This window comes from Pseudophryne corroboree, chromosome 5, assembly GCF_028390025.1.
Source record: "Pseudophryne corroboree isolate aPseCor3 chromosome 5, aPseCor3.hap2, whole genome shotgun sequence".
NCBI classification, from domain to species: Eukaryota; Metazoa; Chordata; class Amphibia; order Anura; family Myobatrachidae; genus Pseudophryne; species Pseudophryne corroboree.
Genome location: NC_086448.1, coordinates 209,749,927 through 209,776,879, shown reverse-complemented (window position 1 = coordinate 209,776,879; position 26,953 = coordinate 209,749,927). Strand labels below are relative to the sequence as shown.

General features: G+C 45.8%; 1 protein-coding gene across 4 annotated transcripts; it reads left to right on the top strand.

Annotated features, from left to right (window-relative positions):
* Nucleotides 1-96: 96 nt before the first annotated feature.
* On the top strand, nucleotides 97-26,733 carry ZNF438 (zinc finger protein 438). Of its 4 annotated transcripts, none has more exons than XM_063922065.1 (4): nucleotides 97-123; nucleotides 595-690; nucleotides 19,923-21,606; nucleotides 22,455-26,733. In XM_063922065.1, exons 2-4 carry the CDS (start codon nucleotides 645-647, stop codon nucleotides 23,044-23,046), a joined length of 2,322 nt encoding a protein of 773 aa, XP_063778135.1. In that variant the 5' UTR covers nucleotides 97-123; nucleotides 595-644; the 3' UTR covers nucleotides 23,047-26,733. The 4 variants fall into 4 exon arrangements, with proteins under 4 accessions (XP_063778135.1, XP_063778134.1, XP_063778132.1 ...); XM_063922064.1 differs by lacking the exon at nucleotides 97-123 and adding an exon at nucleotides 211-403; XM_063922062.1 differs by lacking the exon at nucleotides 97-123 and adding an exon at nucleotides 212-371.
* The last annotated feature ends 220 nt before the right edge of the window (nucleotides 26,734-26,953 follow it).

The following is a 26,953-nucleotide window of genomic DNA, read 5'->3' as shown; positions in this document are numbered from 1 at the left end:
ACCTGTGCTGAAACACCTTTATCATCAAGTAACTAGTTCAGCACAGGGGAGGGCAATCCTACAGTAAGAGGGAAGTCCAGGAGCAGAGCATTCTGACCCTCCTGGAGAGGGTCATGATGGGAGGTATGGCACCGTCAACCACATCATTACAGAGTGTCACGAAGGACACATGCCGAATCTGGCCGCCTCCCCGACCCGCTGTTACAGGCTGCCAGACTGGGTACACTACAGCGATCGCTTTCAGTGGGCGGAGCCAGTGTAGAACGTTTTCCTGGGAAGTAGCGCGAGGGGTGTGACGTCATGCGGAAGAGGAACAGACCCGGGGAAGGTTGCTGCTGCTGTAGCGCTGAGTGCAGCACTGCGCAGTGAATGTATGTGTGACATAGCTGACTCCGCAGTGAATGTATGTGTGACATAGCTGACTCCTGGCTGGTGTCAGGTGGGCAGCCTAGCGTCTCTCCCCAGTGTGATGTTACGGCACTCTTATTGTTGCTCTAGATGTATAAAGTGACTTAGATGTTGTTGGCATAGGGCTGTCCTGGTTGTCTGTTCTGTCTCTTCTGTAAATTGTGATTTGTAACTTGCATTTTGCAGGAGCTGTCTGTTATGCACGGTTCTCCTGCAGAGAGAATTAAAACTACAGTATGCAGCAAGTCCAGGAGATATGTGTGGGAAAAACCGCATCTCCAGGTATTTACTGTCTTTTTTTTCAATGTACAGTCTATGTATGTGCTTGTCACAGTCCAGTGATTCAGTTCAATGCCTAGAAATCATCAAATAAGGGAAACTTTTCCTTCAAGTGTTGGCACCTTTAACATTAACATGCACGAGTCCTTAATATATATTGCTGAGTCGCATCATTATTCAGATGAATGCTTTACATAGGTTCCCTGCCAAAAAAGTAATAATTCCAAACTACCATAATGTTTAAAACCAGGTGAAAATAGGTCTGGCTACAGCAGATCACAGGGCTAGTGATGTCATCATTAAATATTTGTTTTGGAGAACTATATACCCCATTATCTTTTTAGATTTTGATACTTAATCAGTGCATTTAACATTTATTTTCTTTAGTTCTGTTCCTGTGTTGAATTCTGGCGTTATCCAAAATATGTTAAGATAGTAACTGGTCTTTTCCTGGATTACAATAATTGTAACAAAAGGCTCCAAGGGATAATCGTAGACAGTGAATTAAATCCTCATTAACCCTCTTTTATGGCTCAACAATTATACATTTATATAATTTTTTGGGGATTGTGCCATTAAAATGGAAAGTTACAGTAGCTTTTTCATTTATTTTGCAGCTCTGAGATGTTCTTCCTGTCATCAGGAGCTGGAAGCACAACCACAAAATAAACAAACCTACCGTACATTCTCCATCTCCGCAAATAAGAAAAACATTTTCTCTCCCAGTTTGTTACGAGATTAGAAGATGTTGAGATGTACTTAGGTTATGGATCACTGGGTCAACAGTCAAAAGGTTGACCACTATTAGTCGACATTGACATGGTTGTCCCATGAAAAGGGTCGACATGGGACAGTTCGACACCTCAAAAGATCGACATTACAGTTTTATACTTTTTCGGTGACGCTTTTTGTGCAACATGACCAGGAATACCAATTAGTGTGCCGTGTCCCTTTTAATCTGAGGGCAAGTTGGCTCGCTGCACTGTGTTTGGCACAGGTTACTATTCCCAATCGTAGTCTACGTGGATGGTAAAGAATGAAAAAGTGAAAAATCTAAAAAAAAGTTTAAAAATGCCATGTTTTTTGCATGTGTCAACCTGTTCCGTGTCGACTATTTTAATGTGTTGCTCTTTTTCCTGTGTTGACCATATCAATGTCTACCTACCATCCAAATACCATTAGGAAGTTGATGGTCACTTTGTCAATAGTGATGGTCTCGACAGCAGAATTCTGGCGGCAGTACACCAACACGACTAAAATGTTACTTATAGCATTTTTACTAAGTGGGTAGTAGAATGCCCGCACTGTAATAATGCTTTAAGTAGAATTTCTCTAACGTCCTAGTGGATGCTGGGGACTCCGTAAGGACCATGGGGAATAGACGGGCTCCGCAGGAGACCGGGCACTCTAAAGAAAGATTCAGTACTATCTGGTGTGCACTGGCTCCTCCCTCTATGCCCCTCCTCCAGACCTCAGTTAGAATCTGTGCCCGGCCAGAGCTGGGTGCTCCTAGTGGGCTCTCCTGAGCTTGCTAGAAAAGAAAGTATTTTGTCAGGTTTTTTATTTTCAGAGAGCTTCTGCTGGCAACAGACTCTCTGCTACGAGGGACTGAGGGGAGAGAAGCAAACCTACTCACGACAGCTAGGTAGCGCTTCTTAGGCTACTGGACACCATTAGATCCAGAGGGATCGAACACGGGTACCTAACCTTGATCGTCCGGAGCCACGCCGCCGTCCCCCTCGCAGAGCCAGAAGTACAGAAGCAGCAGAAGCATGAAGACCTCGAAATCGGCGGCTGAAGACTCCTGTCTTCACTTAAGGTAGCGCACAGCACTGCAGCTGTGCGCCATTGCTCCCACAGCACACCGCACACTCCGGTCACTGTAGGGCGCAGGGGGGGGCGCCCTGGGCAGCAATTAATTACCTTTTTGGCAAAAATAGACACATATACAGTCTGGGACTGTATATATGCCCGAGCCCCCGCCATTTTTTACACATTAAAGCGGGACATAAGCCTGCCGCTGAGGGGGCGGGGCCTTCTTCCTCAGCACACCAGCGCCATTTTCTCTTCACAGCTCCGCTGGAAGGACGCTCCCCAGGCTCTCCCCTGCAATATACAGGTGCAATAAAGGGTAAAAAAGAGAGGGGGGGCACATAAATTTAGGCGCAGAGATATATTTAACAGCAGCTACGGGGTAAACACTAAGGTACAGTGTAATCCCTGGGTTATATAGTGCTGGGGTGTGTGCTGGCATACTCTCTCTCTGTCTCCCCAAAAGCCTTGTGGGGTCCTGTCCTCAGTCAGAGCATTCCCTGTGTGTGTGCTGTGTGTCGGTACGCCTGTGTCGACATGTTTGATGAGGAAGGATACGTGGAGGCAGGACAAGTGCAGCTGAGTGTGGTGTCGCCGCCGACGGTGCCGACACCTGATTGGATGGATATGTGGAAGGTGTTAAATGATAATGTAAACTCCTTGCATAACAGATTGGATAAAACTGTAACCTTGGGATAGTCAGGGTCTCAACCCATGCCTGATCCTACAGCGCAGAGGCCCTCAGGGTCTCAAAAGCGCACACTATCCCAGATAGTTGACACAGATGTCGACACGGAATCTGACTCCAGTGTCGATGACGATGAGGCAAAGTTGCAGCCTAAAATGACTAAAGCCATCCGCTACATGATTGTAGCAATGAAGGATGTATTACACATTTCTGAGGAAAATCCTGTCCCTGACAAGAGGATTTATATGTATGGGGAGAAAAAGCATGAAGTGACTTTTCCCCCTTCACATGAATTAAATTAATTATGTGAAAAAGCGTGGGATTCCCCTGACAGGAAGGTGATAATTTCCAAGAGATTACTTATGGCGTATCCTTTCCCGCCAACGGACAGGTTACGCTGGGAATCCTCCCCTAAGGTCGACAAGGCGTTGACACGCTTGTCTAAGAAGGTGGCCCTGCTGTCTCAGGATACGGCCGCCCTAAAGGATCCTGCGGATAGAAAGCAGGAAGCTATCCTGAAGTCCGTTTATACACATTCTGGCACACTGCTGAGACCAGCAATTGCTTCGGCCTGGATGTGTAGTGCGGTAGCTGCATGGACGGATACTCTGTCTGAGGAGATAGATACCCTGGACAGGGACACTGTTCTACTGACCCTGGCACATATCAAGGACGCGGTCCTATATATGCGGGATGCCCATAGGGACATTTGCCTACTGGGCTCTAGAGTAAACGCAATGTCCATTTCTGCCAGAAGGGTCTTATGGACTCTGCAATGGACAGGGGATACCGACTCTAAAAAAACACATGGAGGTTTTACCTTATAAGGATTAGAAATTGTTGGGGACGGTCTCTCGGACCTAGTTTCCACCGCTACAGCTGGGAAGTAAAATTTCTTGCCTTGTGTCCCTCCACAGCCTAAGAAAGCACCGTATTACCAAATGCAGTCCTTTCGTTCTCAGAAGAGCAAGAAGGTCAGAGGTGCGTCCTTTCTTGCCAGAGGCAGGGGTAGAGGAAAAAAGCTGCACCATGCAGCTAGTTCCCAGGAACAAAAGTCTTCCCCGGCTTCCACTAAATCCACCGCATGACGCTGGGGCTCCACAGGCGGAGCCAGGAGCCGTGGGGGCGCGTCTCCGACATTTCAGCCACCAGTGGGTTCGCTCACAGGTGGATCCTTGGGCTATACAAATTGTGTCTCAGGGATACAAGCTGGAATTCGAGGTGACGCCCCCTCACCGTTACCTAAAATCGGCCTTACCAACTTCCCCCATGGAAAGGGAGATAGTGTTGGCGGCAATTCACAAACTTTTTCTCTAGCAGGTGGTGGTAGAGGTTCCCCCCCCCCCCTTCAACGGGGAAGGGGCTACTATTCCACTATGTTTGTGGTACCGAAACCGGACGGTTCGGTCAGACCCATTTTAAATTTAAAATCCCTGAACATTTATCTGAAGAAGTTCAAGTTCAAAATGGAATCGCTCAGAGCGGTCATTGCAAGCCTGGAAGAGGGGGATTTTATGGTGTCTCTGGACATCAAGGATGCTTACTTGCATGTCCCCATTTATCCGCCTCATCAGGAGTACCTCAGGTTTGAGGTACGGGACTGTCATTACCAATTCCAGACGTTGCCGTTTGGCCTGTCCACGGCACCGAGAGTTTTTACCAAGGTGATGGCGGAAATGATGGTGCTCCTTTGGAAGCAAGGGGTTACAATTATCCCATACTTGGACGATCTCCTCATAAAGGCGAGGTCCAGGGAGCAGTTGCTGATCAGCGTAGCACACTCTCAGGAAGTGTTGCGTCAGCACGGCTGGATTCTGAACATTCCAAAGTCGCAGCTGATTCCTGCGACGCGTCTGCCCTTCCTGGGCATGATTCTGGACACAGACCAGAAGAAGGTGTTTCTCCCGGAGGAGAAGGCTCAGGAGCTTGTGACTCTGGTCAGAGACCTCCTAAAGCCAAAACAGGTGTCAGTGCATCACTGCACACGAGTCCTGGGAAAGATGGTGGCGTCATACGAAGCCATTCCCTTCGGCAGGTTCTATGCGAGGATCTTTCAGTGGGATCTGCTGGACAAATGGTCCGGATCGCATCTTCAGATGCATCGGATGATCACCCTGTCCCCCAGGGCCAGGGTGTCTCTTCTGTGGTGGCTACAAGGTGCTCACCTCCTCGAGGGCCGCAGATTCGGCATACAGGACTGGGTCCTGGTGACCATGGATGCAAGTCTCCGAGGGTGGGGGGCAGTCACTCAAGGAAGAAACTTCCAAGGGCTGTGGTCAAGTCAGGAGACTTGTCTGCACATAAATATCCTGGAGCTACGGGCCAGATACAACGCCCTGAGTCAAGCGGAGCCTCTGCTTCGAGACCAACCAGTGCTGATTCAGTCAGACAACATCACGGCAGTCGCTCATGTAAACCGCCAGGGCGGCACAAGAAGCAGGGTGGCAATGGCGGAAGCCACCAGGATTCTTCATTGGGCGGAGAATCACGTGCAAGCACTGTCAGCAGTGTTCATTACGGGAGTGGACAACTGGGAAGCAGACTTCCTCAGCAGACACGACCTCCACCCGGGAGAGTCGGGACTTCATCAAGAAGTCTTCACGCAGATTGTAAATCGATGGGAACTGCCACAGGTGCACATGATGGCGTCCCGCCTCAACAAAAAATTTAAGAGGTATTGCGCCAGGTCAAGAGACCCTCAGGCGATAGCTGTGGACGCACTGGTGACACCGTGGGTATTCCAGTCGGTCTATGTGTTTCCTCCTCTTCCTCTCATACCCAGGGTACTGAGAATCGTAAGAAAAAGAGGAGTGAGAACAATACTCATTGTTCCGGATTGGCCAAGAAGGACTTGGTACCCGGAACTGCAAGAAATGCTCACAGAGGACCCATGGCCTCTGCCTCTCAGACAGGACCTGTTGCAACAGGGGCCCTGTCTGTTCCAAGACTTACCGCGGCTGCGTTTGACGGCATGGCGGTTGAACGCCGGATCCTAGCAGAAAAGGGCATTCCGGATGCAGTTATTCCTACGCTGATAAAGGCTAGGAAGGACGTGACTGCAAAACATTATCACCGTATATGGCGAAAATATGTTGCTTGGTGTGAGGCCAGGAAGGCCCCTACAGAGGAATTCCAGCTGGGTCGATTCCTGCCCTTCCTACAGTCAGGTGTGACTATGGGCCTAAAATTAGGGTCCATAAAGGTCCAGATTTCGGCCCTATCCATTTTCTTTCAAAAAGAACTGGCTTCGCTGCCTGAGGTTCAGACGTTTGTTAAGGGAGTGCTGCATATTCAGCCTCCTTTTGTGCCCCCAGTGGCACCTTGGGATCTTAACGTGGTCTTGGGTTTCCTGAAATCCCACTGGTTTGAGCCACTTAAGACAGTGGAGCTAAAGTATCTCACGTGGAAAGTGGTCATGCTGTTGGCCGTAGCTTCAGCTAGGCGTGTGTCAGAATTGGCGGCTTTGTCATGTAAAAGCCCCTATCTGGTTTTCCATATGGATAGGGCAGAATTGCGGACTCGTCCGCAGTTTCTGCCACAGGTGGTGTCATCTTTTCATTTGAACCAACCCTTTGTGGTGCCTGCGGCTACTCGTGACTTGGAGGATTCCAAGTTGCTTGATGTAGTCAGGGCTTTGAAGATCTATGTTGCCAGGACGGCTGGAGTCAGGAAAACTGACTCGCTGTTTATCCTGTATGCGTCCAACAAGCTGGGTGCTCCTGCTTCAAAGAAAACCATTGCTCGCTGGATCTGTAACACGATTCAGCAGGCTCATTCTGCGGCTGGATTGCCGCATCCAAAATCAGTGAAAGCCCCTTCCACAAGGAAGGTGGGCTCTTCTTGGGCGGCTGCCCGAGGGGTCTCGGCATTACAGCTTTGCCGAGCTGCTACTTGGTCGGGTTCAAACACATTTGCAAAATTCTACAAGTTTGATACCCTGGCTGAGGAGGACCTGGTGTTTGCCCATTCGGTGCTGCAGAGTCGTCCGCACTCTCCCGCCCGTTTGGGAGCTTTGGTATAATCCCCATGGTCCTTACGGAGTCCCCAGCATCCACTAGGACGTTAGAGAAAATAAGAATTTACTCACCGGTAATTCTATTTCTCTAACGTCCTAAGTGGATGCTGGGAACTCCGTAAGGACCATGGGGAATAGCGGCTCCGCAGGAGACTGGGCACAACTAAAGAAAGCTTTAGGACTACCTGGTGTGCACTGGCTCCTCCCTTTATGACCTTCCTCCAGACCTCAGTTAGAATTTTGTGCCCGGCCGAGCTGGATGCACACTAGGGGCTCTCCTGAGCTCCTAGAAAAGAAAGTATATTTTAGGTTTTTTTATTTTCAGTGAGATCTGCTGGCAACAGACTCACTGCTACGAGGGACTTAGGGGAGAGAAGCGGACCTACCTGCTTGCAGCTAGCTTTTGGGCTTCTTAGGCTACTGGACACCATTAGCTCCAGAGGGATCGAACACAGGCCCAGCCTCGGTCGTCCGGTCCCGGAGCCGCGCAGCCGTCCCCCTTGCAGAGCCAGAAGCAAGAAGAACGTCCAGGAAATCAGCGGCAGAAGATTCCGGTCTTCATTAAGGTAGCGCACAGCACTGCAGCTGTGCGCCATTGCTCCCTGTGCACACCACATACTCCGGTCACTAATGGGTGCAGGGCGCTGGGGGGCGCTGGGGGAAGGGGCGCCCTGGGCAGCAATTAGAGTACCTTAAGAGTGGCAAATCACACATAATATAGCCTAATAAGCTATATATGTGTAAAATACCCCTGCCACATTATGATTATAAGAGCGGGAGAAGTCAGCCGAAAAAGGGGCGGGGCTATCTTCCTCAGCACACTGGCGCCATTTTCTCTTCACAGTGCAGCTGGAAGACCGCTCCCCATGCTCTCCCCTGTAGTTTTCAGGCTCAAAGGGTTAAAAAGAGAGGGGGGGGCACTAAATTTAGGCGCAAATCTGTGTATTATAGCAGCTATAAGGGAAAAATCACTGTGGGTAGTGTGAATCCCTGCATTATATAGCGCTCTGGTGTGTGCTGGCATACTCTCTCTCTGTCTCCCCAAAGGACTTTGTGGGGTCCTGTCCTCAGTCAGAGCATTCCCTGTGTGTGTGCGGTGTGTCGGTACGGCTGTGTCGACATGTTTGATGAGGAGGCTTATGTGGAGGCGGAGCAGATGCCGATAAATGTGATGTCACCCCCTGCGGGGTCGACACCTGAGTGGATGGACATGTAGAAGGAATTACGTGACCGTGTCAACTCCTTACATAAAAGGTTTGACGACGTAGCAGATGTGGGACAGCCGGCTTCTCAGCCCGTGCCTGCCCAGGCATCTCAAAAGCCATCAGGGGCCCTAAAACCCCCACTACCTCAGATGGCAGACACAGATGTCGACACGGATACTGACTCCAGTGTCGACGACGATGAGACTACTGTACATTCCAATAGAGCCACCCGTTGCATGATTACGGCAATGAAAAATGTGTTGCACATTTCTGATATTACCCCAGGTACCACAAAAAAGGGTATTATGTTTGGGGAGAAAAAAGCTTCCAGTGGTTTTTCTCTATCGTCCTAGTGGATGCTGGGGTTCCTGAAAGGACCATGGGGAATAGCGGCTCCGCAGGAGACAGGGCACAAAAAGTAAAGCTTTACGATCAGGTGGTGTGTACTGGCTCCTCCCCCTATGACCCTCCTCCAAGCCTCAGTTAGATTTTTGTGCCCGGCCGAGAAGGGTGCAATCTAGGTGGCTCTCCTAAAGAGCTGCTTAGAAAAGTTTAGCTTAGGTTTTTTATTTTACAGTGAGTCCTGCTGGCAACAGGATCACTGCAACGAGGGACTTAGGGGAGAAGAAGTGAACTCGCCTGCGTGCAGGATGGATTGGCTTCTTGGCTACTGGACATTAGCTCCAGAGGGACGATCACAGGTACAGCCTGGATGGTCACCGGAGCCTCGCCGCCGGCCCCCTTGCAGATGCTGAAACGAGAAGAGGTCCAGAATCGGCGGCAGAAGACTCCTCAGTCTTCTTAAGGTAGCGCACAGCACTGCAGCTGTGCGCCATTTTCCTCTCAGCACACTTCACACGGCAGTCACTGAGGGTGCAGGGCGCTGGGAGGGGGGCGCCCTGGGAGGCAAATGAAAACCTTTTTTGGCTAAAAATACCTCACATATAGCCTCCGGGGGCTATATGGAGATATTTAACCCCTGCCAGAATCCACTAAAGAGCGGGAGACGAGCCCGCCGAAAAAGGGGCGGGGCCTATCTCCTCAGCACACAGCGCCATTTTCCTCACACAGCTCCGCTGGTCAGAAAGGCTCCCAGGCTCTCCCCTGCACTGCACTACAGAAACAGGGTAAAACAAGAGAGGGGGGGCAAAATTGTGGCAAAACTATATTATTAAAGCAGCTATACAGGGAGCACTTATTATAAGGCTATCCCTGTCATATATAGCGCTTTTGGTGTGTGCTGGCAAACTCTCCCTCTGTCTCCCCAAAGGGCTAGTGGGGTCCTGTCTTCGTTAAGAGCATTCCCTGTGTGTCTGCTGTGTGTCGGTACGTGTGTGTCGACATGTATGAGGACGATATTGGTGTGGAGGCGGAGCAATTGCCAAATATGGGGATGTCACCTCCTAGGGGGTCGACACCAGAATGGATGCCTTTATTTATGGAATTACGGGATAGTGTCAACACGCTAAAGCAGTCGTTTGACGACATGAGACGGCCGGACAATCAATTAGTGCCTGTCCAGGCGCCTCAAACACCGTCAGGGGCTGTAAAACGCCCTTTGCCTCAGTCGGTCGACACAGACCCAGACACAGGCACTGATTCCAGTGGCGACGGTGACGAATCAACCGTATTTTCTAGTAGGGCCACACGTTATATGATTTTGGCAATGAAGGAGGCGTTACATATTGCTGATACTACAGGTACCACAAAACAGGGTATCATGTGGGGTGTAAAAAAAACTACCTATAGTTTTTCCTGAATCAGATGAATTAAATGAGGTGTGTGATGAAGCGTGGGTTGCCCCCGATAAAAAAATGCTAATTTCAAAGAAGTTATTGGCTTTATACCCTTTCCCGCCAGAGGTTAGGGCGCGCTGGGAAACACCTCCTAGGGTGGACAAGGCGCTCACACGCTTATCAAAACAAGTGGCGTTACCCTCTCCTGAGACGGCCGCACTTAAAGATCCAGCAGATAGGAGGATGGAAAATATCCAAAAAAGTATATACACACATACAGGTGTTATACTACGACCAGCTATAGCGACAGCCTGGATGTGCAGTGCTGGGGTAGCTTGGTCAGAGTCCCTGATTGAAAATATTGATACCCTGGATAGGGACAATGTTTTACTGTCTTTAGAGCAAATAAAGGATGCATTTCTTTATATGCGTGATGCACAGAGGGATATCTGCACACTGGCATCACGGGTAAGTGCTATGTCCATCTCGGCCATAAGAAGTTTATGGACGCGACAGTGGTCAGGCGATGCGGACTCAAAACGGCATATGGAAGTTTTGCCGTATAAAGGGGAGGAGTTATTTGGTGTCGGTCTATCGGATTTGGTGGCCACGGCTACAGCCGGGAAATCCACCTTTTTACCTCAAGTCACTCCCCAACAGAAAAAGACACCGACTTTTCAACCGCAGCCCTTTCGTTCCTTTAAAAACAAGAGAGCAAAGGGATATTCATATCTGCCACGAGGCAGAGGAAGGGGGAAGAGACAGCAACAGGCAGCTCCTTCCCAGGAACAGAAGCCCTCCCCCGCTTCTACAAAAGCCTCAGCATGACGCTGGGGCTTCTCAAGCGGACTCGGGGGCGGTGGGGGGTCGTCTCAAGAATTTCAGCGCGCAGTGGGCTCACTCGCAGGTAGATCCCTGGATCCTGCAGATAATATCTCAGGGGTACAGGTTGGAACTAGAGACGGATCCACCTCGCCGTTTCCTGAAGTCTGCTTTACCAACGTCCCCCTCCGACAGGGTGACGGTCTTGGAAGCCATTCACAAGCTGTACTCTCAGCAGGTGATAGTCAAGGTACCCCTTTTACAACAAGGAAAGGGGTATTATTCCACTCTATTTGTGGTACCGAAGCCGGATGGCTCGGTAAGACCTATTCTAAATCTGAAATCCTTGAACCTGTACATAAAGAAGTTCAAGTTCAAGATGGAGTCACTCAGAGCAGTGATAGCGAACCTGGAAGAAGGGGACTTTATGGTATCCTTGGACATCAAGGATGCGTATCTCCACGTTCCAACTTACCCCTCACACCAGGGGTACCTCAGGTTCGTCGTACAGAACTGTCACTATCAGTTTCAGACGCTGCCGTTCGGATTGTCCACGGCACCTCGGGTCTTTACCAAGGTAATGGCCGAGATGATGATTCTTCTTCGAAGAAAAGGCGTATTAATTATCCCATACTTGGACGATCTCCTAATAAGGGCAAGGTCCAGAGAACAGCTAGAGATGGGATTAGCACTGTCTCAAGAAGTGCTAAAACAGCACGGGTGGATTCTGAATATTCCAAAATCCCAGTTAATTCCGACAACACGTCTGCTGTTCCTAGGGATGATTCTGGACACGGTTCAGAAAAAGGTTTTTCTCCCGGAGGAAAAAGCCAAGGAGTTATCCGAGCTTGTCAGGAACCTCCTAAAACCAGGAAAGGTGTCTGTACATCAATGCACAAGAGTCCTGGGAAAAATGGTGGCTTCTTACGAAGCAATTCCATTCGGCAGATTCCACGCAAGAATTTTCCAGAGGGATCTGTTGGACAAATGGTCAGGGTCGCATCTTCAGATGCACCAGCGGATAACCCTGTCTCCAAGGACAAGGGTATCTCTTCTGTGGTGGTTGCAGAGTGCTCATCTATTGGAGGGCCGCAGATTCGGCATACAGGATTGGATCCTGGTGACCACGGACGCCAGCCTGAGAGGCTGGGGAGCAGTCACACAAGGAAGAAACTTCCAGGGCGTGGGGTCGAGCCTGGAAACGTCTCTTCACATAAACATTCTGGAACTAAGAGCAATCTACAATGCTCTAAGCCAGGCAGAACCTCTGCTTCAAGGAAAACCGGTGTTGATCCAGTCGGACAACATCACGGCAGTCGCCCATGTGAACAGACAGGGCGGCACAAGAAGCAGGAGTGCAATGGCAGAAGCTGCAAGGATTCTTCGCTGGGCAGAGAATCATGTGATAGCACTGTCAGCAGTGTTCATCCCGGGAGTGGACAACTGGGAAGCAGACTTCCTCAGCAGACACGACCTTCACCCGGGAGAGTGGGGACTTCATCCAGAAGTTTTCCACATGCTGGTAACCCGTTGGGAAAGACCAATGGTGGACCTGATGGCGTCTCGCCTCAACAATAAACTGGACAGGTATTGCGCCAGGTCAAGAGATCCGCAGGCAATAGCTGTGGACGCGCTGGTAACGCCTTGGGTATACCAGTCGGTGTATGTGTTTCCTCCTCTGCCTCTCATACCAAAAGTATTGAGAATTATACGGCAAAGAGGCGTAAGAACGATACTAGTGGTTCCGGATTGGCCAAGAAGGACTTGGTACCCGGAACTTCAAGAGATGATCACGGAAGATCCGTGGCCTCTCCCTCTGAGAAGGGACTTGCTTCAGCAGGGTCCCTGTTTGTTTCAAGACTTACCGCGGCTGCGTTTGACGGCATGGCGGTTGAACGCCGGATCCTAAAGGAAAAAGGCATGCCGGAAGAAGTCATTCCTACTTTGATTAAAGCAAGGAAGGAAGTAACCGCGCAACATTATCACCGCATTTGGCGAAAATATGTTGCGTGGTGCGAGGATCGGAGTGCTCCGACGGAGGAATTTCAACTGGGTCGATTCCTACATTTCCTGCAATCAGGATTGTCTATGGGTCTCAAATTGGGATCTATTAAGGTTCAAATTTCGGCCCTGTCGATTTTCTTCCAAAAAGAATTGGCTTCAGTTCCTGAAGTCCAGACTTTTGTTAAGGGAGTGCTGCATATACAGCCCCCTGTGGTGCCTCCAGTGGCACCGTGGGATCTCAATGTTGTTTTGGACTTTCTCAAATCTCATTGGTTTGAACCACTAAAAACTGTGGATTTGAAATATCTCACATGGAAAGTGACCATGCTACTAGCCCTGGCTTCGGCCAGGAGAGTGTCAGAACTGGCAGCTTTATCTTACAAAAGCTCATATCTGATTTTCCATTCGGACAGGGCAGAACTGCGGACTCGTCCGCATTTTCTCCCTAAGGTGGTGTCAGCATCTCATCTGAACCAACCTATTGTAGTGCCTGCGGCTACAAGCGACTTGGAGGACTCCAAGTTGTTGGACGTTGTCAGAGCTTTAAAAATATACATTTCAAGGACAGCTGGAGTCAGGAAATCTGACTCGCTGTTTATACTATATGCTCCCAACAAGTTGGGCGCTCCTGCGTCTAAGCAGACTATTGCTCGCTGGATTTGTAGTACGATTCAGCTTGCACATTCTGTGGCAGGCCTGCCACAGCCAAAATCGGTAAAAGCCCACTCCACAAGGAAGGTGGGTTCTTCTTGGGCGGCTGCCCGAGGGGTCTCGGCATTACAACTCTGCCGAGCGGCTACGTGGTCGGGGGAGAACACGTTTGTAAAATTCTACAAATTTGATACCCTGGCTAAGGAGGACCTGGAGTTCTCTCATTCAGTGCTGCAGAGTCATCCGCACTCTCCCGCCCGTTTGGGAGCTTTGGTATAATCCCCATGGTCCTTTCAGGAACCCCAGCATCCACTAGGACGATAGAGAAAATAAGAATTTACTTACCGATAATTCTATTTCTCGGAGTCCGTAGTGGATGCTGGGCGCCCATCCCAAGTGCGGATTATCTGCATTACTTGTACATAGTTACAAAAATCGGGTTATTATTGTTGTGAGCCATCTTTTCAGAGGCTCCGCTGTTATCATACTGTTAACTGGGTTTAGATCACAGGTTGTACGGTGTGATTGGTGTGGCTGGTATGAGTCTTACCCGGGATTCATAAATCCTTCCTTATTGTGTACGCTCGTCCGGGCACAGTACCTAACTGAGGCTTGGAGGAGGGTCATAGGGGGAGGAGCCAGTACACACCACCTGATCGTAAAGCTTTACTTTTTGTGCCCTGTCTCCTGCGGAGCCGCTATTCCCCATGGTCCTTTCAGGAACCCCAGCATCCACTACGGACTCCGAGAAATAGAATTATCGGTAAGTAAATTCTTATTTTCCCCCATCTGATGAACTAAATGTGTGAAGAAGCGTGAGTTTCCCCCAATAAGAAACTGGTAATTTCTAAAAGGTTACTAATGGTGTACCCTTTCCCGCCAGAGGATAGGTCACGTTGGGAGACATCCCCTAGGGTGGATAAAGCGCTCACACGTCTGTCAAAGAAGGTGGCACTACCGTCTCAGGACACAGCCGCCCTAAAGGAGCCTGCAGATAGAATGCAGGAGGCTATCCTGAAGTCTGTATATACACACTCAGGCATTATACTGAGACCATCTATTGCTTCAGCATGAATGTGCAGTGCTGCAGCTGCTTGGTCAGATTCTCTGTACCTTAGACAGGGACACTATATTGCTAACCATAGAGCATATTAAAGACGCAGTCTTATACATGAGAGATGCACAGAGGGATAATTGCCGACTGGCATCTAAAATAAACGCAATGTCCATTTCTGCCAGGAACTCGGCAGTGGACAGGTGATGCTGATTCTAAAAGGCACATGGAAGTTTTGCCTTACAAGGGTGAGGAGTTGTTTGGGGATGGTCTCTCGGACCTCGTTTCCACAGCTCCAGCTGGGAAATCAACATTTTGCCCCATGTTCCCTCACAGCCAAAGAAAGCACCGTATTATCAGGTACAGTCCTTTCGGCCCCAGAAAGGCAAGCGGGTTAAAGGCGCGTCCTTTCTGCCCAGAGGTAGAGGGAAAAAGCTGCAGCATACAGCCAGTTCCCAAGAACAAAAGTCCTCCCCCGCTTCCTCTAAGTCCACCGCATGACGCTGGGGCTCCACAGGCGGAGCCAGGTACGGTGGGGGCCCGTCTCAAGAATTTCAGTGACCAGTGGGCTCGCTCACGGGTGGATCCCTGGATTCTACAGGTAGTATCTCAGGGGTACAAGCTGGAATTCGAGACGTCTCCCCCTCGCCGTTTCCTCAAATCTGCCTTGCCGACAGCTCCCTCAGACAGGGAGGCAGTGCTGGAGGCAATTCACAAGCTGTATTCGCAGCAGGTGATAGTCAAGGTACCCCTTCTTCAACAGGGACGGGGTTACTATTCCACAGTGTTTGTGGTACCGAAACCGGACGGTTCGGTGAGACCCATTTTAAATTTGAAATCCTTGAACACTTATATACGAAGGTTCAAGTTCAAAATGGAATCGCTCAGGGCGGTTATTGCAAGCCTGGACGAAGGGGATTACATGGTATCACTGGACATCAAGGATGCTTACCTGCATGTCCCCATTTACCCCCCTCACCAGGAGTACCTCAGATTTGTGGTACAGGACTGTCATTACCAATTCCAGACGTTGCCGTTTGGTCTGTCCACGGCACTGAGGGTATTTACCAAGGTAATGGCAGAGATGAGGATACTCCTTCGAAGGAAGGGAGTTATAATTATCCCGTACTTGGATGATCTCCTTATAAAGGCGAGGTCCAGGGAACAGTTGTTGATCGGAGTAGCACTAGCTGGGGCAGTGCTACAACAGCACGGCTGGATCCTGAAGTCATCTCTAGTCAGAGACCTCCTAAAACCAAAACAGGTGTCGGTGCACCATTGCACGCGAGTCCTGGGAAAGATGGTGGCTTCTTACGAAGCAATTCCATTTGGAGGGTTCCATGCAAGGATCTTTCAGTGGGATCTGTTGGACAAGTGGTCCGGATCGCATCTTCAGATGCATCGGCTGATAACCCTGTCTCCAAGGGCCAGGGTGTCGCTGTTGTGATGGCTGCAGAGTGCTCATCTTCCAGAGGGCTGCAGATTCGGCATACAGGACTGGGTCCTGGTGACCACGGATGCCAGCCTTCGAGGTTGGGGGGCAGTCACACAGGGAAGAAACTTCCAAGGACAATGGTCAAGTCAGGAGACTTCCCTACGCATAAATATTCTGGAACTAAGGGCCATTTGCAATGCCCTAAGTCAGGCAAGACCCCTGCTTCAAAACCAGCCGGTGCTGATCTAGTCAGACAACATCACGGCGGTCGCCCATGTAAACCGACAGGGCGGCACGAGAAGCAGGATGGTAATGGCAGAAGCCACAAGGATTCTCCGATGGGCGGAAAATCATGTGTTAGCACTGTCAGCAGTGTTCATTCCCGGAGTGGACAACTGGGAAGCAGACTTTCTCAGCAGACACGACCTCCACCCGGGAGAGTGGGGACTTCATCCAGAAGTTTTCCAAATGATTGTACACCATTGGGAAGGGCCACAGGTGGACATGATGGCGTCCCGCCTCAACAAAAAGCCAAAATGTTATTGCGCCAGGTCAAGGGACCCTCAGGCGATAGCTGTGGACGCTCTGGTAACACCGTGGGTGTACCAGTCGGTGTATGTGTTCCTTCCTCTTCCTCTCATACCCAAGGTACTGAGAATAATAAGAAGGAGAGGAGTAAGAACTATACTCGTGGTTCCGGATTGGCCAAGAAGATCTTGGTACCCAGAACTTCAAGAAATGATCTCATAGGACCCATGGCCTCTGTCGCTCAGACAGGACCTGCTGCAGCAGGGGCCCTGTCTGTTCCAAGACTTACCGCCGCTGCGTTTGACGGCATGGCGGTTGAACACCGGATCCTAAAGGAAAAGGGCATTCCGGATAAAGTCATTCCTACGCTGATTAAGGCTAGGAAAGATGTGACCGCAAAATATTATCACCGCATGTGGCGAAAATATGTTGCTTGGTGTGAGGCCAGGAAGGCCCCAACGGAGGATTTTCAACTGGGTCGATTTCTGCACTTCCTACAGTCAGGAGTGACTATGGGCCTAAAATGGGTTCCAGTAAGGTCCAGTTTTCGGCTCTGTCCATTTTATTCCAAAAAGAACTGGCTTCATTGCCTGAAGTTCAGACTTTTGCTAAGGGAGGGCTGCATATTCAGCCCCCGTTTGTGCCTCCAGTGGCACCGTGGGATCTCAACGTGGTGTTGGATTTCCTGAAGTCACATTGGTTTGAACCACTTAAATCCGTGGAGCTAAAATACCTCACGTGGACAGTGGTCATGCTGTTGGCGTCGGCCAGGCGTGTATCAGAATTGGCGGCTTTGTCATGCAAATGCCCTTATCTGATTTTTCATAAGGATAGGGCGGAATTGAGGACTCGTTCCCAATTTCTCCAAAAGGTGGTTTCAGCTTTTCATTTGAACCAGCCTATTGTGGTGCCTGCGGCTACTCGTGACTTGGAGGATTCCAAGTTGCTGGACGTAGTCCGGGCCCTAAAAATCTATGTTTCCAGGACAGCTGGAGTCAGAAAGACTGACTCGCTATTTATCCTTCATGCACCCAACAAGTTGGGTGCGCCTGCTTCAAAGCAGACTATTGCTCGCTGGATCTGTTGCACGATTCAACTTGCACATTCTGCGGCTGGACTGCCGCATCCTAAATCTGTAAAAGCCCATTCCACGAGGAAGGTGGGCTCTTCTTGGGCGGCTGCCCGAGTGGTCTCTGCTTTACAACTTTGCCGAGCAGCTACTTGGTCGGGGTCAAACACATTTGCTAAAGTCTACAAGTTTGATACCCTGGCTGAGGAGGACCTAGAGTTCGCTCATTCGGTGCTGCAGAGTCATCCGCACTCTCCCGCCCGTTTGGGAGCTTTGGTATAATCCCCATGGTCCTTACGGAGTTCCCAGCATCCACTTAGGACGTTAGAGAAAATAAGATTTTACTCACCGGTAAATCTATTTCTCGTAGTCCGTAGTGGATGCTGGACGCCCATCCCAAGTGCGTATTGTCTGCAATACTTGTATATAGTTATTGTTTAACTAAAGGGTTATTGTTGAGCCATCTGTTGAGAGGCTCAGTTATATTTCATACTGTTAACTGGGTATACTATCACGAGCTATACGGTGTGATTGGTGTGGCTGGTATGAGTCTTACCCGGGATTCCAAATCCTTTCCTTATTGTGTCAGCTCTTCCGGGCACGGTATCCTAACTGAGGTCTGGAGGAGGGTCATAGAGGGAGGAGCCAGTGCACACCAGGTAGTCCTAAAGCTTTCTTTAGTTGTGCCCAGTCTCCTGTGGAGCCGCTATTCCCCATGGTCCTTACGGAGTTCCCAGCATCTACGGACTACGAGAAATAGATTTACTGGTGAGTAAAATCTTATTTTCTCGTAGTCCGTAGTGGATGCTGGGCGCCCGTCCCAAGTGCGCACTTTCTGCAATACGTGTATATAGTTATTGCTTAACAAAGGGTTATGGTTATGTAGCATCGGTTGAGTGATGCTCAGTTGTTGTTCATACTGTTCACTGGGTAAGTTTATCACAAGTTGTACAGTGTGATTGGTGTGGCTGGTATGATTCTTACCCTGGATTCCAAAATCCTTTCCTTGTAATGTCAGCTCTTCCGGGCACAGTTTCCTTAACTGAGGTCTGGAGGAGGGGCATAGAGGGAGGAGCCAGTGCACACCAGATAGTACTGAATCTTGCTTTAGAGTGCCCAGTCTCCTGCGGAGCCCGTCTATTCCCCATGGTCCTTACGGAGTCCCCAGCATCCACTACGGACTACGAGAAATAGAATTACCGGTGAGTAAATTTTTATTTTTTGCTTTGTTCAGAGGCTGCCCCAGCATTCTTCTGTCAGTCTCCTCACTGTCGACAAAGTAACCATAGACCTAAGGAAATAAACTATTTAGTCCCTGGTGAAATTCCTAAAGACAAAAATGTGTTACAGCAAAAATAGATGAAAACCGTGTTTTGTTTTTTAATTAGTGCAACATGACCAGGAATACCAATTAGTGTGCCGTGTCCCTTTAATCTGAGGGCAAGGTGGCTCGCTGCACTGTGTTTGGCACAGGTTACTATTCCCAATCGTAGTCTACGTGGATGGTAAAGAATGAAAAATCTAAAAAAAAGTTTAAAAATGCCATGTTAACCTTTGCATGTGTCAACCTGTCCCGTGTCGACTATTTTAATGTGTTGCTCTTTTTCCTGTGTTGACCATATCAATGTCTACCTACCATCCAAATACCATTAGGAAGTTGATGGTCACTTTGTCAATAGTGATGGTCTCACTGTCGACAAAGTAACCATAGACCTAAGGAAATAAACTATTTAGTCCCTGGTGAAATTCCTAAAGACAAAAATGTGTTACAGCAAAAATAGATGAAAACCGTGTTTTGTTTTTTAATTAGTAAGAATGGTGAGGTCTGACACTAGGATTATTTCTTATTTTTCCTAATGAGCACCACTCACGAATTATTCAAAAAGGGACAAATGACTCTATGTAGATAGCTTAACTCAGTAAGACAGAAACCATAACCCATTCAATAACTAATCAGGGTTTACCTCACAATTACAACTGTAAAACTATGATAAAACTTTGTTCACGAGCCCTCAGGTGCATTTGTTAATTCATGTTAGTGCATCGCTGTGAGCCTTGTATGTTATAACATGTCCTTCTTAAAACTATTGGTTGAGAAGAACAAAACAAACAATAATTTTTTGGATAAATTGTAAGCAGGTCAGTTAAATGTAATAATCGCAGTAAACCTTTTCTAACCTACTTGTCATTTGTATACGTACTTTATATTTTTACAGAGGAAACGAAGACTCCGCTTGGATCCACTGGAACGACTGGCAGGAAAATTGTGTCTAACACAACCCATTTTAGAACCATTGCCCCGAAAGTTTCACCAAAGATTGTTTCTTCCTGTGTGTCATCCAGTTATCCACCTTCTGTGTCAGACATCGCACTATCCAGTCCTAAACCCTTAATTATTAACACACAGAACTATACTTTGATGAAAGTAGCCAGTCATGATGGTACTTTCTCTCTTGTAGCTTTACCACAAGTCTCTCCACCTTTGGGTGGGTCGGTCCTCCAATCCACAGGCATACCTCTCCACGAAAATCCCAAATTGCCCATCCCAAGATACCAACCTGCACAAAGCAAGAAGCTACTAAACAAAAAGGCAAATGTTCTAAACAAACCTAAATTAGTAAACACGGAGAGTATTATAGCTTTTGAACCTAAACAAGAGACTGAGACTACAAAACCTGCTCCTGTGACGGCAACCGAGGCGAATTCTGAAAGTAGCATTTTTCTAGGTATTGGAACTGAAGAAGGTAAAGTAGATACTTGTGCTTTGGCATGCGTTGAAAAACTTCAGCCTGTCACATTTGGCACAGGTAGTCCTATAAGGCTCAATGTTAATGTTGAGAGGATAGACAATGGAACATTGGTAAGATGTGAAAGAAATAAAGTGGTTGATTCTACAAACTCTTTAGCAGTCCTCTCTCCGATGATGTTTGGCAGCCCGGTTCATCTCCAATCTATTCCAAAAGGAAAATTACCCATCTTGCCTTATTCAAAGATTACAAAATCCTCTATTTCTAAATGTAAGGACTTGGCAAGTTTAGTAGATGTTCCACTTTTGAATGTAGGGCAACCTGGAGTTCAGACTGTTACGTGTGAAGTCCAAGCTCCCCCTCCTACAGTCACAGTTTCAAATGTCTCCACACCTGACAGTCCACAACAGTCCGTTCTGGAGCATGATGTGGGCAATTTGAGCAAACAAAATGGCACTATAGGAAAGAAAAAAGTAAAGAAACGAAAAGCATCTAGTGAGACTAGCTGCCAACCTAAGATTAAACTGGAGAGTGGCAAGCTAATTATGTCCAAGGATAAAGTCAGAGCTGAGATTGTCGATATGAGTGATGAAAACGTTGTATCAGTGAAGAAATACAGAAACATTATGCCAAAGCCAATAGTGGAAATACACAACTTGTCATCACTGGGTGCGTCCACTTCTGTATTACAAGCACACTCTGCAGAATCTCCCATTAGAAATCGGTTGCTCAGTATCAGGCCACATAGGTGGAGGCAAATTGATCAAAACAACGACAGTCAAATTTTGTCTTCAGTAGCAAAGGTGTATTATACATGTCATATCTGCAATCGTAGTTTTCAGTTTAAACATCACCTACAAGATCACTTGAACAGCCACACGAACAAAAGGCCATACCATTGTCGTCTGTGCCGAAAAGCCTATGTGCACTCGGGCAGTCTCAGCACGCACATGAAACTTCACCACAGCGAGAGCCGTCTCAAGAAGTTGATGTGTTGTGAGTTCTGTGCCAAAGTGTTTGGCCACATTAAAGTATATTTTGGTCATCTTAAAGAAGTGCATCGAGTTATCATCAGTACGGAGTCTTCAGTTAAACAACTTGAGAAAAAAAATTTGACCCTCAATGTAAAGAATGAAGTCAACTCATTGGACAGGTGAGTGTTTGACTGATATACTTTGGAGAGCAAATTATTTTTGTTAAAGGAGGTGACCATATCCAAACATCTATCACCAACTGCCAGGCTTTTTTTTTTTTTTTTTTGGGGGGGGGGGGGGGGGGGGGGGGGTATTCAATCATTTCCAGGGAAACACTAACATTTTTTAGTTGTTGTTCAGTAAATCGGATCATCTCTATTGGCAGGCTAAAAATCTATAGGGTGGTCTTTTCAGTGCAAACTTACAGGAATGGTTTATGGCCTACATTCTGGATGAGAGGTAGTCCTAAATTTGTAATTTGCCTCATAGTTCAAAAGTGCAAATTTCTCCCATAGGAGTCTTCTGATCGGTGTAAAGCATTATTTCCAAACTCATTTTATGTAAAGTAGAAAGCCATAAAATATCTTTGTATCCTTTGATTCCTTCCTTCTTTCCTCAAGTACTCCAACAGTTTGGGCGATAATCATACTGAGACATCAGCTCCCACGTTCAGCCATAAATGATTCTATGAAAATCTGGTGGGTGGAAACTAAAGAGACCTGGTTGTAATTGCTATATATACATAGGGGTGAAATTCTTTTGAAAGTACAGTTGTTACTTTAAACAACCAGTACCTAGCTGTTTGTGCACTTTTTATTTAATGTGTTGTTGTCTCTCTGTGTATGTTTGTTAATAGCTTAGCCTGGAACCTGTCCTTTGTTTTCCATCTCACAATACATTTTGAAGCCATCGACTAGGAGACAAAAACTTAAAATTAAAACGCATTGAAGTTTTGTTAGAACTTTTTTTTTTTGTTTTATTGTGGCTACTGTTTTATTTAATAGCACTGAGGTCTTTTTCTCTGCAGGAAGAAGAGTGGTAATAATGAAGATGACTATATTCCAGGACAAGCAGAGAAGATCAGACTGAAGATAAAATGTGGGCTGTGTCATTTGATAGCGCCTACATTTTCAGATATAAAGCTTCATTTGCTTTCTGTACATGGAAAAGAATTTCATGAAATACTGCAAGAAGGTGTTTTGGAGAACCGACAGGGCGCGCAAGAGGAATTGATTAAACAAGCAGCCCACTACTGGAAATTGCTTAACGAGAGACGAAATCTGGTGAAGTGTAGTAGCTATGATGAGGAGCTTGTAGCTTCTAGTAGATTGAAGAAACCTCTGTGTTTTTCTGACGCAGCTCACAGTGACTTTGCGGAAGATTTATCCTCGCCATCAATTGAAGAACAAGAAAACTGTCAGGAAAAATCTCTTCCTGGGTTGTGTACAGAAATTCAGTTCTGCTGTGGAAATCATTTCAACTGCCTGTTGTGTAAGCAAGTATTTAAAGCCCAAAATGAACTATTTGAGCATTGGGAGAAGCAGCACAACTGTGAGAATCCCTTAGTGCTTTGGACAGTCTTTAGTACATTGCTCAAAAACCAGAAAGAAACTTCATAGGAAACGTTTGAATTGTTTTGCAACCTGTCGGTAAAGTGGAAGGAAGTCAAGTTTAGCACTGATGCGGGGTCAGTCACACTGCAGTGACCATGAATTCCGAATTTTTGATTTTGTATGTGTCACATTTCTGTGAATTTCTTGAATGTTTTTTTTTTTTCTCCTATTCTGTTTGCTTGGGAGATGCTGATATTAGTCAGGAGAAAGTTGGGGTATACAGCAATTCTATTATATACATGGTTATTTACTAATTGTGTCTCACCTTTTGCACAGCTGTTGAAGTGTGTAATATATTATTGCTTTGGCCTATATATCCAGACACAATTTATTTACCCCCTTGGACTACAGGAACATGGCCCTGAAAGCAGGACATATCTAATAAGCTATCCATGATGTGATCTGTTTGTGGTTTCCACTCTTTCACTTGCATGTTGAAGAAAATTCTAGTACATTAGTAAGAGGGTAATTCATTTTAGCGCAAGGTGCTGCCGCAGTGTTTGATGTTTAATGCAGCACCAAACATTGCTAATTTTCATGTGCACTTCTATGGGCATTGTGTCAAAATTAGCAAAGTGCCTTGACCTGCCTGTTGCAGGGGTAATTTAACATTATCGTGCTGAATTGAATTCCCCCCTTAGTGTCTTGGTAATTTATATTTTGTAGTATTTTTACTACATAATCCCATAAACATTAAGCACTTTCTTTATACTATGGTAGAATGTCTTTTGGCAAAGTGTATACACTCACTAGCATGAATATGTCACCATACATATTATATGCTGATTCCATCAAGAACATAGACAATGAACCTGGTATTATTCTACCACTATAGATAATGGTATAATCTTTACACACAGATGAGTAAAGGAGTATAGTCACAGCACTATAGCAAGAATTGGCCTTGAACACTTTCTAATTAAGGGTATAAAGGGGGATATATTGCTGTGCCTTTATTCATTTATCCAAACATGTATTGGGGGAAGCTATGATTTTGCAGAGTATTTCCCTAATTACACTTTGTAGCTGGCAGCACTAGAAAATTCATTGGAGGTTGCTGGTTGGATTGCCCAATCTGCTGATAAGTTCCATTACTTTCCCCTATTTCATCCTGTTTCTCTGCAAATGCAAAATAGGGGCCCTTTAATTTTGATTAAATGTTTTTTCTTTTTCTGCCATTTTCAAAAGTTGATATAAGCAATAATTAAGTCAGATTAATACAAAAGAAGGTGAGTCTACACTTAACAAACTGGATTTTTGTTTTATTATATGATTAACACTCAGAGTTGTGCTTTAGTATCTTTACTCAAACCTGTCTGGCATAGTTGCAATGTGGTTAGCTTGATGCCTCAATACTGTGGCCATGGGTTCCATTCTGACGAGGCACAATCTATGTTACTTAACCATCCATTAGAATTTGCCATCTATTATTTGCCTGTTATATTTAGTAGTGCCTTTTAAAAATAAGTTTCAAAATTCCTTGATAAATTAGGGAAAGGTTCAAATCTGATCAACATGTCATGGACACTAAAGATATCTGGTTAAGCTGAGGCATTCTCATACTGTAAATATAACTCAAATCTAGGGCGCTAAATATTAAACTAGTTGAATAGTTAAGCAAGTTACTTTTTTTCTTCTATTTTGTGGTCCGTTTTATAGCAGACCTTCTGTTTAAATACAACGGTATTTTCAACTTCATTATATAGAAAACATTCATTACCATATATAAATGCAAACTTTTTTTTTTTTAACCCATCCACACTGTCTAGCCTATGTCTATTCTAATCATAGTTTAATTAGGGTCTTTAATGGTCTTTGTACCTCACAGTTTGGAAGTTCAGTATGTGACACTTAAGATTTGGTTAGCGATGTACAGTCTACTCGAGCGGTGTGGAATAACATTGCGTCTATCAGAGACTGTAAAAAGCAAAATGCTTAAACATCTCCTTTATCTCTCTTGTCCAAAACATTTTCAATAAGGAAAATTAGTAATTTTTTTTTTTTTTTTTTTTTTTTTTAATATGTATGTTTTCATTAATATGTATCCACTTTAGAATTCACTAGTAAGAATAGTCATCCACATTTACTAATTTTTATTCTTTTATTTGGTGGCTTTTTTTCTTTAACTTAATCGAAACTGCAGCAGGCTTGAGAGTCTTTAAAAAATGGATGTAAAGTTAATTACATCAATTAACTATGCATAGTAATACAAACTAAATACAGTATAAAGAAGAGTATACTGTATCATACAAGCATTTCGTAATCTACAGAATATTATCAATTTGCTGCGAGGCTGGAATACTTATCTCTGGCATTGTCATTGACCAAAAAGGATATAAATTAAATTAATTAACCACTATTATTTCTAATGGACGAGTGAACATGAAAACTAGCTAGATGATAGAATGTGTAAATATCTTTTCCCCTACTGTTTTAATTACAGTAGTCCATATGCTTCTTAGTTTATCTAGAAAACCTTATGTTCTGAAAACTAAAGAACCTTAAGTGAAGAACTGTTTTTCATTTAATTGTGCACCTCCCATAAAGGATTCAGTGAAACCCTCCTCAAACCACGGATGTGACGTGTTTACACGTGCTGAACCCAGTAGGAAAGGTCTAGCACGGATTGTAAGGGGGTCCTGTACATTCTGGGAATCCATTAAATCCTAACCATTGTCTGGGCAGATTTGAATTATGATACTGCTGCTGCTGGGACCAGCATCTGCAAACAAAATGGCAATGGCAGAAATCCAGGGGAACACCAAATGCAGAATCACTAATGGAATAAACAAGCCTTTTAAGTGGAGCATAAACAGAATATAGTTATATTTGTATGCAGAATATAGACATGTTGAGTCTACTCCAAAGTTCCAGTGGGACTTGCATCAGCCCTTGAAACTGAATGGAATTGGGTATTGCTGTGTTTGCTGAAGAATCAAGTACATTATAGGATGATTAAGGGTTACTTTTTATTTGCTGCACCAGTAAAAAAAAGTCTAATAGGATTACTATTTATTTTTGTATTTTAGGTACTGTCTATTTGAATAGTCCAGTGCTGCAAATTAGTGAAATTATTCAGTGACAACTCATGGAACTTGGTACATTAATTTGCACAGAAAGACACATATACAGTAGTAGTTCGAGGATTATAATGTTTCCTAGAAAATCCAGAACCCCAGTGCCTTATACATTGGTGGCTTAGAGTCCTTTTGTATGTGCAGCTATGTTTATAGCACTTTTTTTCATTTGCAACCAGGATATGCCTATAGCTCTAGCAAACATTAAAAAGAAACACAAAATTGAATGTTTAAGGGTTGCTAAATGTGATCATCTGTATATTATTTCCTTTGTCTCTTTGCACTAACATTGTTGCCTTAAATTACGCTTGTGCTGGGCTTATTAGTATTTCAGATTTGAAGTTGCACAACTAAAACCATCAACCACAACTGTGGAATTATTTATTTGCACAATTATTATTAAACCGTGGATAATTTGCAAAATTAGCATATTCAGTTTTGTGGTTGAAAGACAATGCTTGTTGGTTCATATTTTTTTTGGTATGTTGATACACTGTTCTAGTGACTATTGGAATTGTCTATAAATAAAGTACCAGCATTTGTTTATTTTTAATATACTAATATATGTAAATTATTTGTTGGCGAAAAATATATGCTTGTTATTGGTGATTTATAAGTTGTCATTTTCATTGTGTCTCAAACATTTTAATTCATAGTTCGTGTTTGGGTAATGCAGGTTACAGGTTATATAAACCAACTTGTGTATTTCTATGAGGCCTGTAGTTCATGTTAAGGGGTTTGTAGTGAAACCACATTTTAGTGCAAAATGTGCAGCAAATCTTATACAACCTGACACGGTCTCTATTGAAAAACTTGTACAAGTGGGCTAAAGGAGT

Bases quoted from the DNA above. Each gene is read 5' to 3' on its own strand.
- ZNF438 (XM_063922065.1), top strand. From the start codon at position 645: ATGCAGCAAGTCCAGGAGATATGTGTGGGAAAAACCGCATCTCCAG. The intron at 691-19,922 runs GTATTTACTGTC...ATATTTTTACAG, and splicing joins GGGAAAAACCGCATCTCCAG to AGGAAACGAAGACTCCGCTT. The intron at 21,607-22,454 runs GTGAGTGTTTGA...TTTTCTCTGCAG, and splicing joins GAAGTCAACTCATTGGACAG to GAAGAAGAGTGGTAATAATG.